Source organism: Vigna radiata, chromosome 8 (assembly GCF_000741045.1).
Source record: "Vigna radiata var. radiata cultivar VC1973A chromosome 8, Vradiata_ver6, whole genome shotgun sequence".
Classification (NCBI taxonomy): Eukaryota; Viridiplantae; Streptophyta; class Magnoliopsida; order Fabales; family Fabaceae; genus Vigna; species Vigna radiata.
In genome coordinates, this window is record NC_028358.1 from 38,287,347 (window position 1) to 38,298,981 (window position 11,635).

Here is an 11,635-nt window from a genome sequence, read left to right on the forward strand (position 1 = left end):
TATGTACCAAAGGGTGATGCCATGATTCTAAAGGTTCGAAAACACTTTTTATGACACTAAAATTTCATGTTTGGGAACGGTTGATCTGTCCAACGATGATTCAACTCAATTTTTATTTCTTTTGACATGTAGACTGTGTAGCACAATTGGTCAGATGAAGACTGCTTAAGCATTTTGAGGAACTGTCACAATGCACTGCCACAGAGTGGAAAGGTGATTGTGGTAGAATTTATAGCACCAGAAGAAGCATCAGAGTCGAATGTATCAAAGCTTGTTTCCACCCTCGACACCACCATGTATATCACAAGTGTGGTCTTGGAATAGTCTTTTGGTTGGTTAAAAACATTCTTAATTAATTGTCTTTTGGTTAATTGAAAATTAACCGAAAAATCGATTGACATACAACCGATACTATTGACTGGTTACAGAAACAATGAAAAATATTGGGTCACATGATCAATTTTTTTGTATTATAGGGAACACTCACAACTGTTGTATAGATGGATAAATGTTATATTGTTTATCAGCCCAAATTTGTGAAAACTTGAGTTGATTTGATGAAACAGTTTCCAGTCATCCATAAAACAATCAGCCGTTACCAAGATTAAGAAAAGACAATAGAGAAATCAAAGTTCATTTTTTTATATGTATAAGGAATAGTGTCAGAGGAAACAAAACTAAGGTCCAAAAGTGTATATCTCTGGAATGTACAAAATTAACAAATAGTCATTTTCGTAAAAGAACCGTGTTAATGAACTATGGAGCAGTAGAGAAAGTGCTACACATTTAATTTAACAACTTATCCGTGCTTAGTATAATGAAATGTTTAAATAATAATAAAACAATAAGAATGACGAGTGAGATTTCTAAGGTAAGTGTTAATGGCCTAGCAAAAATTTCTACATACAAACAATCCCAATTTAGAAAAGAAAAATGAGGTAGTGGAAGTGGAGAGGGAGCGAGTCATTTGATGCTTTGCTTGTTGTCTCCCAGGGCATAAATGAATTATGTCACAAATGGACAGATACAAGAAATATATAAAACAACCACAAAATTATGTTGTGACACAGCAGCAGCACTGTAGTAGATCATATTTTGAGAAACACCACTTCATTTTCATGGAAAACACCAGTGCTGGAGCACAAGTCACTGAATCTTCATGTAACACATTCTGCAGCAGATGATGATCAGCAGGTAATCACAACTTCAACAGATACAGACAAGACTGGCTAAGTACATCATGTCATATCATAAAAATGTTGATATAATCTGGCATTATTCTGGTATTCATTTTCAATGATGTATCCTCTTCTCATCCAATCTATGACGGAACAACTTGGCTATGTGTCTCCTTTCACAGTCCTGGACATAGAACAAGAAGAAACCATTAATGCTACTTTCATCACGACCACAATGTACTGTTACAGCACAAATAAACTATCTAAATGTAGCTGGGCTTATATTGCCTCACCTTGAACATGTTCAGATGAAATGGTTTGTCTGGATTCATCCTTCTCAGCTTCTGATATGTATATGCAAAACTCAGCTGATCACGAGGAGTGAACCGATCGATTTCATTGAACCAAAGACAAGAAAACAAATTTGCCATTGGGGTGTGCGCTCTAATAATAAAAGAACCTTCAGGTACATCTGTCAAGATTATGTAAATCACTTCAGTTCATTTAATCAATAACTTCAGAAATTGACAAAAAATAAATGCTTCACAGCACATACTGCTTGGAAGAAGCTTATTTGGATCCGATGCATCAAATCTTTCAAGTCCATCAGCCCGGTAAAACGAAAACTGCTGATCTATAACTGTGTGATTATACTTGTTCAATTTCTTGTTTTGTGCTACTTCTTCCCACACACAATGCCGATCATAATGATTGGATATTGCAAATTCATAACCCTTGCGCCACAAAAAGTACTCCAAGATAAGTAAAGGATCAAGCTGCAGCCGTAATTTGCTATCCAGCCAAATTGAATACCTGAAATGAAAAATGAAAGAAAAGAAGAACCATCAAGTTACAGAACATCTAAGAAAAGAAAATTGTACGTCAAACAAACAGTAACTAAAAAATTAACTAATAACAAAGAAAATCAATAAGAAACCTTTCCAAAGATTTCAGATATATATGTACAGAACACCACATACAAAATAAATTTGTATTTATATGAATCCACATAGCAATAAGGACTTAACTGTTCCAATAACCAAAATTCTAAAATTAGGAAATGAACAAAGATTCATTTTCTAAGTTGGTTTAGGCTAGAAAGGTTGGGGAATTGAAGAATCACTAAAATTTAAGCCATTAGTTATATAACATACTAAGGCAGACTAGAATTTTTGCAGAAACATTTCCAACTTATAAAACATTGGAACACACAATAGTGTCCACAAGTATAATGAAAGTATGTTCAAGCCAATAAATCATCATTAAAATCTGATATAATAATCCACATAAATCTTATTTCAACATTCAATCCCATCAGAGATTCATCATTCAGTAACCTTTGTGCAGTTATAAAGCTCTTTATTGGTAGTAAAATGGGACACTGACATCTACACCCTATGGTCACACTCTTTAGTTTCTCCTTTATGATACTCTTTCCAACGCAAGGATATGGTGTACATAATAAAAGAATCAAATGTTAGAATCAGCTAACTAAAATTTTACCATTTTATCTTAAAGTGATACATCATCAACACATCTTTCTTGGTGTTTAAATGCCCCGTAGCAGTCACCATATTTTAAACATCATCCAAATCATTACTGTAAATTTCAAAAGAACAACACCTATTCCTTCTCATATCAGTCTCACCTTGCAAAAGGAAAAAGTCGATGAGGCAATAACTTGGGTATTTTGCCCACTCTTCGCATATCATCATATGGTAGATTCTTCACCACCACCAACTTCCAAAAGCCAATGAAACCCATTCTATCAGGCACATGCCCTTCTGAAGAGAGCGTCCGAACTGTAATTTCATCGGTAAACATAACAAAGCAGACATTCTTCCTTGACAATCGAGTGACCTGAAACCACGACGATTTGGATCAATACAATAAAGAATACTAGGTGGAAATTATATCAAAAGTTGATGGCAGCCCCTAAATTTCCAATAGTTTCAACAACTCTGTCAAAACCAAAACATTCAATGCATTTTAAAAAATGCAATTTTGAGAAAATAAAGTATAAGAAATGATTATATCAACTGGTAATGCTTAAATATTATCCTGGGGTATCCTTAAAATATATTTTCCTCTTTTACTAAGCAACTCATAAAATTGGAGGAGCACTAGTGTCTATTCTTCCCAGTCAGTGAAGCCAAACATCACATACCCAAGTCTTACAGGGAAACCTATTTTCTCCCAATCGTACTGTACGTTAAGTGTTGCTAAATAAATGGTGAATGCCTTTCAGTCTCTTTGCAGGCAATACTCGCATTACAATCAATTTCCAAGAAATCTTCTCTTTATCCTGTTGAAAAAGTCAACATGTCTTTGCTGGCCTGTGATAAGAATCACACCATAAAAGCTAGCCGTTGTAGTTCGAAAGCTCAAGGCCTTGAAAAACTCACTAAATAAGGGTGTTTAATCGGTATAAAGTGGCAATATTTGTTCAACCTATCTACAACTATCACTATTAGAACAACTATAGTCTCCCTACCTTCCTAACCAACCAACTAACCATCTAACTATTTGTTTTCTTCCTTCTTATATAGACATTTAATTTCCTAACACATAAAATAAGAACAATATTAACAAGTCCATACTAAAAAAAATGTATGAGTTCGGGAATTAAGGGCACAACTAACTAATTACAATCAATTGTGTGAAATATCATGACCAGAGAACTCCTTGGGGAGGAATAGTCCAAACAACAAAACAAGGAGGCATATGCTTACAAGCATGCCAAAACTAAAAACACAAAAAAAATGATATCCAATTTATATAGACTTTTGGGAAATCTTATGATCAAAATGCACAACAGATTCATATAAAAATAGTAATAGATTATAGATGCCACACAGAAAATAGAGCACTAATTTACTTGAATGAAACTTTGAAGAGAGTAACATTTTACTAGAAAATTCGTAAGTGATTCTTAACCTCCGAATGCATCTCCAACCCACAAACTGAACTAAAACACAAAGTAGACCAATTACCGTTTTGGTGGCTGGGGTCCTCAAATGATCAGAATTTCCAAATATGCATGAGATCACAGCAATGTGGCACCTGCTGATGTAACTTGCATCGTCTTCTGTTAAGTCAAATCCAGTACTTTCAGACCCTTCAGGACCTTTAACAAAACCACAGTTTATTTTCTGATCACGGGCCAAAAATGAACTTTCTCTCTCTTCTAAGCTCTGATGGCCAGCAAATCTGGGAACCCATTGTTCTTCTCCCAGGGGTTTCTCTTCCATCTCTGTGTACTGCAAGTTAAATCTTGAAAATTTTCGACTTTCTAGGGGTTCTACAAGCTGTGAAGTTGAGTTTAACAATTTCATCTCACAGGATCCTGTTTAACAGGTAACATGTCAACAAGATCTTCTTTCTTATCTTTTTATAGTTGTGATAAATTGGTGATAGAGAAAATATCATGAATAAAACCACTTCGAGAAATGTTTGAAAGTCCGAAGAGGGCTTAAAACAATAAAAAACAAAACCAATTAGATATATTTATATAAAGTCAGAAATATTTATAAATTATATTAATTAGTCTGCAAACAGGTCTTGAATCAATTTTAAGAACGTCATTTGGTAAATCTTTCTCAGACTTGGATACAAGAGAAAAAACGGTGACAGCAGGAAGCGAAGAGAAAAAAAAAAAAAACTAATTACACATAAACCATGTTTATACAGATTTGATATTTCTATGGAATCAATTTCAACCATATTAAACAAAGAAAAACATCACACTTTTGAAATATTATCAAGTAGACCAACTTGATTAGAAACCAACTTGAATAGACCAATTTATCTGTTTTTGAATAAATATACATGCCCTCCTGCCTTCAATATCTTGCAGGAGATATAAGATATAATTCAAACTTATATTCTAAACATGATTTCATCTTGACTTCTGTATCTACAAGATCATCTCCTGGTTGATGGACCATAAATCAAAGCCATCCAGTGCACATCTTAAAAAAACATTAATAAGTATTCATATATTTAGTCCTTAAACGGTTAGACATGAAAAAAAAAAAAAAAAAAAAAAAAAAACTGCTGCTTTTCTACAGCTGTGAGTTTGTTTGATCTTTTTTGAGAAAAAAAAAAACTTTTTTACAGAAAAAACACTTACCATGTTTTCTGGAAGATGTTCGTTTTAACTTCTTTTAGAAATGCAGAAGCCAAAAATAAGCAGAAAACAGCGTATTTTGACAAGTTACTACTAGCTTATTGCAATAAGCTTGTCCCCAAAGCTGTTTTCAGAAACATGATGGACAATACACCTTTTTTCTAATATGACCAAACATGCATCTTCAATGGCATGTCCATCATGTATCAGACACCAACGTTTATGACACTTGTACAACACATATCATACACTCTGCTAAAGGGTTGGATTTAAAAAACGTTTTCAGACCTCGGACACAGCTCCAACATAACTAAGGCACAGCTCCAACACAACATCAACAAAGACAGACTATTTCTTTTATAAGTTAGAAAGTCAGAAACTTATTGCTTAAGTTTCTGCTGTAGTTACAAAAATAAAGAGGGGATTCAATATAATTAGGAATGTTTTTATTTATTCTCGTATCATATATTGTGGAACTTTTTGAAATTGTTAATTTGTCTTTAGATAAACCTTTCCATGAGTGTCTTTTTCAATGAAGAGCGCGAAATTTCTTAAATGAATTCGATCCTTTTTTTTACTTTTGGACTTTAGATAAATGGATTAAATTCATTTTTGTATTAGGTAACAATATGTGGAAATTGTTATATTGACCAACTTTTTATCGATAATTTTGACAATATAAATCTTCATTGCCAATTTAAATGATTCATAATGATTTCAATACACACACGTGTCACAGTGTTCATGTCATGCCATAGCATCTGTGTCTATGTCGCATGTCTGTGTTTTATACCTAATTAATAAGCACTTTTTTTTTTCAAAAGCACTTTACTTTTAAGCTTAAACAAGCACCCAATCAGCCTATAACATTTGGCTCTAGTGTTCAAATGGAGTCATCAAAAAATTTATCAGAACCACTGCATACTTAAAACGGGAGTATTACATTAATTTAATACACAGTAATCAGGAGATTGGACAAATAATCAACGGACCAATATTGTAAGTAACTCACCAAATGGCATAAAGCAGGAAATCATCAAAAACAGGGGTCATCTCTCAATTGATTCCTTAGCCAAGTGAAGATATAAATGAAATAGAACATTTGGGGAAGCCTAGTACACGTTCGTTTACAAAATTTGTGACCGCCAACTAACTAGAGTCTACATAAATCCACCATGCCCCTGGTTCTTTTCATTAATGGGGAAATAAAATGAAAACCAGGAGGAACCAAGCAACACAAGCTGTGATCTTGAATGTAGATTGTTCCATTTTTAATCAGGCATTTGAACAATTATTTCAGTTTCAGTGTCTAATGTTATAAAACTCAAAAGGTAGTTTATGATACTGCCACACTCTAATTCTATGGTTGCAGAAATCTAATTAATGAGATGGACATCAACTAAAGAATTTCCAAGCATCCACTAGTTTGGAGGTAAATCACTTCCAATCGAAAAAGACCATTGGTTCAGTCAAGACCAGCGTAAGTTAAATTGTGCTTTGGTTTTACCAGCTTCCCTTCTGAAAACAAAGCAGAACCCCCACCCAGGCGACTGTAACTAGCTAGTGATCAATATGATGATAAAACAAATGCTTCAGAAAGTCGTTATAATTTAATTTGAGAAATTACGTTGGTGAAAAGGCACTGCGTGACCTAATGAGCAGCTTAAAAGTTAAAACAATACAAGAAACAAAAATAAGAAACAACCTACATAACATGGATCCTCGTACGGGCACCCAACATGAACATTGCGGCATGCATAGTCTCCAAAATGTAACACACAATGACTCGGATATGTTTGTGTGTATTGAACATCATTATAAATTATTTAAATTGGCAATCAAGATTTATATATTCAAAATCATCCATAAACATAGTTAGCCAAATATAATAATCTAAACATATTGTCACCATGTACAAATTTGACTATAATCAATCTCTCTAAAATCCAAAAAACAATAAAAAGAGGATCCAATTCATCTAAGACACTTCATCTCCTCCTTGATTATCATCATTGAAAATGACACTTTAACCGAGATTCATCTAAAAACAAATTAAGTACTTCGAAAAATTCCACATTATAGGAAGATATGATAGGAGAAGAAATAAAAACGTTCCTAATAATACTTATATCTAAATGTTCTTGATTATACAGGATGTGCTTCTTATTTCCATAATCATAATAGAACCTTGCAGAATAAGTTTCTAAGTTTTAAAAAAATCACCATGTTTGTCCTTATTAATGTAGTGTTGGAGCCGCGTCAGAACTATGTTACAAACCCAAAAAAGCATTTTTAAAATTGGATACTTCACCAATACATGTCATACGAGTGTTGTCAGGGGCACACCATTATGTCTGAGCTTCATAGGGAACAACATATTCAACATGTAAAGGATATATCAAAATATTTTCCCAACACATCCGAACAATACCCCCTAAACCCATAAGAAGCCCGCAAGTTTAGACAATTCTCCATTTTAAGATTAACTTCCTGTAAAGGTAAGAATTTTATCCTTTATTCAGAAACTACCAAAAAACCTGCAACAGAACAAAACTACGACATTTGCCAGCAAATCTATCTTCACGAGCAACAGTAGTATGGTTACCAAATAAATGGTGATTCTGAATACAGATGCAAAACTTTCAGAAAGAGTTCCATACAACAGACATACTTTGGGAGATCTACTAAAGAAACAATCAGAAAGAATGAACTTCACCTGAAAATTTACGACGCCTGACTTTCTTCTTTGTTTCAGGATGTGATTTTCTAGTTGATTGTCCATTAAAAATACTTTCGTGTTTAGAATTTGTTTTTCCCTCATGAGGATATTTTTTATTCAAGAAAGAGGCTCCTTCAACATCCTCAGAAGTAACATCATCATTCTTTTCCTCAGCAAAAGAATCATTAGATTCTTTCTGTTTCTGAACTTCATTGTCCAAGCTTAACACATTGGCATTAGAATGTTCCCCTCTCATATTTCTGCTATCGCTAGAGTTCTCCAATTGAGCATCATTAAAATCAAAAAAATCATCATATTCATCATCAATGTCATCCGACGCACTTTTCTTTTCAAGGTTAGTGTCATGCACCAGTTTCACATCAACTTCTGTGGAGTGTCTCAGATTCTTCAAAGAAGCCTCATATTCTGCTTCATATCTTTTCAACTCCTGACGTCCTGCTTCATTATACAAGCCATCGCCCCTCCGCTTTAAGCCATCGTGAGAAAACTTGGTATCGTGGTCCTTCTTTACAGCATCATCATCTTCAGCAATTTCATCTCCTGGATCCTTACTTGTCTGCTCCATCATATCCTCATCGTAATCACCATCCCTTCTCCTATCATCCTTATCCCAATATCTTGAATCTCGACCATGTCCTCCAGAGCCATGCCCAAAGTCAAGGACTTTCTTCTTCTGTATCCGAGGTACATTTGTAAGAAAATCAGGATCACTCTTTAAATCAACACCGTCATCACCGTCATCGCCATTGTTACTTATTTCTGCAACACCGATTGACAATCTTTAAATGCTGAAGCAACAGCAAACATTTGATTATAATAGATGAAACCAAAAACTCAATCTATTACTTCTCTAAATAACCTAGTCCCAATCAACCAACTGAACAGCCCAAAGCAAACATCAACCAAGAAAAACCACAGATTCAAAAACCCTCTCCTATTCAAAAACCAAACAAGAAATCGCACTCAACTTCATGCAAAACCCACAATGTTCACTGACATGGGTGCTCAAGAACACCAAAATCAACAAAGGCATTATGATCAAAGAAAGAAAGAAAGAAAAGATTCATAAAAAACAGAACTTCACCGTCTCTAGAAATGTAAGAGAAGACGAGCACAGTGACGACAAGTACGAGGAAGAGGAAAACAAGGATTGCCGCCACCGACAGTTGCGTGCCCCTGTCGGATCGCGCCGATCGCCGGGACCGCGGCTGCTTGTGAGCGGCGCCACCCCGAATCCCGACAGCGACGTGATCGCCGGAACCGTTGGTGTGGTGCAGATCGTGGGCCCCCACTCTCACCCCAAGCCTCTCCATTCCCGATTGCCTCTGCTGAGCCATACCATAACAATGATGCACACACACCGTTTCTGTTTCGCTCTCTACCCAGCACCACTTACCCACGTGCTCCTTTTCCTCTAAGATTCAAACTTTCACACTTTGGTGCGATGAGATGCTGTAGATTTCAGGTGGGTACAAGGTTAAGAGGAGTGTGAAGTAAGCGATGGAAGAAGAAGCTTGATTTTCTTGGTGCTTTGGAAAAACAAAAAATAGGCACCCCAGCTTTCAACTTTTTATTAATCTAAAAAATGGATATGTATGACAGGAAGCAGAGGTTGAGTAAATAAGAGAGAGAAACGTTACCGGCGACGGTGTGCCGCCGGAGTCTTGGGCGGAAATGGGTTTACTTTTTTCCCCTGAAATTAGAGGCCAATAAAGCATATAATCTTTTAATGATTGGGATTCAAGATTGGCTAAACTTTCTGTTTTCTTCTTTTCCCTTTTCAATATGACACAGAGAAATATGAAATGAGAGTGATTGGATTACTCTACTCTGTTAATGATTAATTGTTTGTTGGGTTCCATTAAACATACTGGTATTGTGTTTTGATCTAGTTTTGGAAGATCTGACACAGTATAGCATGGTTAGATCCAGTTTTAGAAGATCCCACATGTTTCAAAAAAGAAGTACCATTCACTTAACAAGGTAAAATATTACTCTATTATCTATGATTTTGAATTTCACAATACTTGTTTTTAATATTACATTAATTATCATTTATTATATGGATAATATTGTAAAAAGAATTATAATTTTGATATGCGAACTTTAAATTTTGTTTGAATAGAAGTGATGAAAATAAAATAAATGAAGAAAGTTAAAGGAAACATACGCGTAACCTAATGCACTAACGCGCCATGTCATTTATTGTCATTCATAAAATATTCTATTGGTCAAGTTTAAAGTACAAAATTTATTACTAACCAGTTGTTTTATTTTATTTTTTCAGAGGAAGTTCATTCAAACTTTATTAAAATGTATAATTTTTAGTATTAAATAGAGTCGTGTTTTTAAGAAAACGGTTAAGAATAACTATTAAAAACCGAATTTTACAAAATTTTATAGTTAAATATGATATTAAATTTATTTTTATCCCCGTAATTATTCATTATTAATATAGTTTTATTCTATTTAAATGAAAAAAATATTTATAAGTGATATATAGTTTTAATTCACAATTTATTTGATACATAAAAAACTAAAAATTAATTAAATAATATAATAATTTTAACGTTTATTGTATTTTTTAAACCGTTTGTTTTTTGATTTAATGTTATTAAAAATTGAAATATAATTAAACGTAAAAAAATGTTAAACTAAAAGAAAAAACAACAAACAAAAGTAAATAAGTCATTATCAAGTAATAAAATGTTAAATATATAAAAATTTTACGAAAAAACAATTAAAGTATAAGTTTAGTTTTTTTGATTTTTTTTTCAAGGATCTCTTACAACATTTATGTTAATTTTCCAAAATTTCGAATATAATAAAAAATAAATATAATTTTAATATCTGAAATTATTAATTATTGATATATAATTAGTGAAATTAATTATAAATTTATATTATTTTAATTATTATAATTAATTATTCCTGATAATATAAATATAATAATCAATAATCATTAATTATATCTTAATCACCAATTAACATTCTCCAAAATATTAACTCATTTATTAAAAAGATACTTAAACTTTTTTCTTCAGACTTCTACTCCTGATAATAAAGATAAAACATTCAAGTCTAGTTAATTATTTTAATTGAAAGCTTTATAATGCTAAAGACTAGTTAAGGACTTACTAAATATAAAAAGTTTCCATGGAAGAGTTTGAAATTATAAGTGACACTTTTATTTTTTTAACCAGTGAGAATATTTAGTAACATTTTTTAAAAAGTTGAAGGACATTTTTTTACGTTTTATTTTTTAATTTGATTAAAAATTGTCTTTCTTTTTTTAATTTATCTTCCCTTTTCAAATATTTTTACATGAAACACTGAATATAATTTCTCTCTCTCTTTATTGTGTACACGAGTACGAAAATAAATTTTTATTAAAAATATTTTGTTTAGAACTGAATAGATAAAAAAAAATTACATTCTTACGGTGTGTTGGATTAAATAGGATAAAAATATACTTTTTTTTCTACGAAAAAACCGACATATATAAAGTGTAGTAGATTTATATATGATGAAAATTCTTAGTAGCATTAAATAATTCAACATAGTCTCAAATTATGACACAAGTCAATA

At 32.8% G+C, this 11,635-nt stretch overlaps 1 protein-coding gene across 1 annotated transcript; it reads right to left on the reverse strand.

Moving 5' to 3' along the window:
* Positions 1-785: 785 nt before the first annotated feature.
* Positions 786-9,959, reverse strand: LOC106772411. Its single transcript, XM_014658803.2, has 7 exons — positions 9,132-9,959; positions 8,024-8,806; positions 4,172-4,524; positions 2,827-3,038; positions 1,735-1,991; positions 1,472-1,650; positions 786-1,362 (listed from the first exon to the last, which is right to left on the reverse strand). The coding sequence occupies exons 1-7, from the start codon at positions 9,382-9,384 to the stop codon at positions 1,294-1,296; spliced, it is 2,106 nt and encodes a 701-aa protein (XP_014514289.1). The 5' UTR covers positions 9,385-9,959; the 3' UTR covers positions 786-1,293.
* Positions 9,960-11,635: the final 1,676 nt, after the last annotated feature.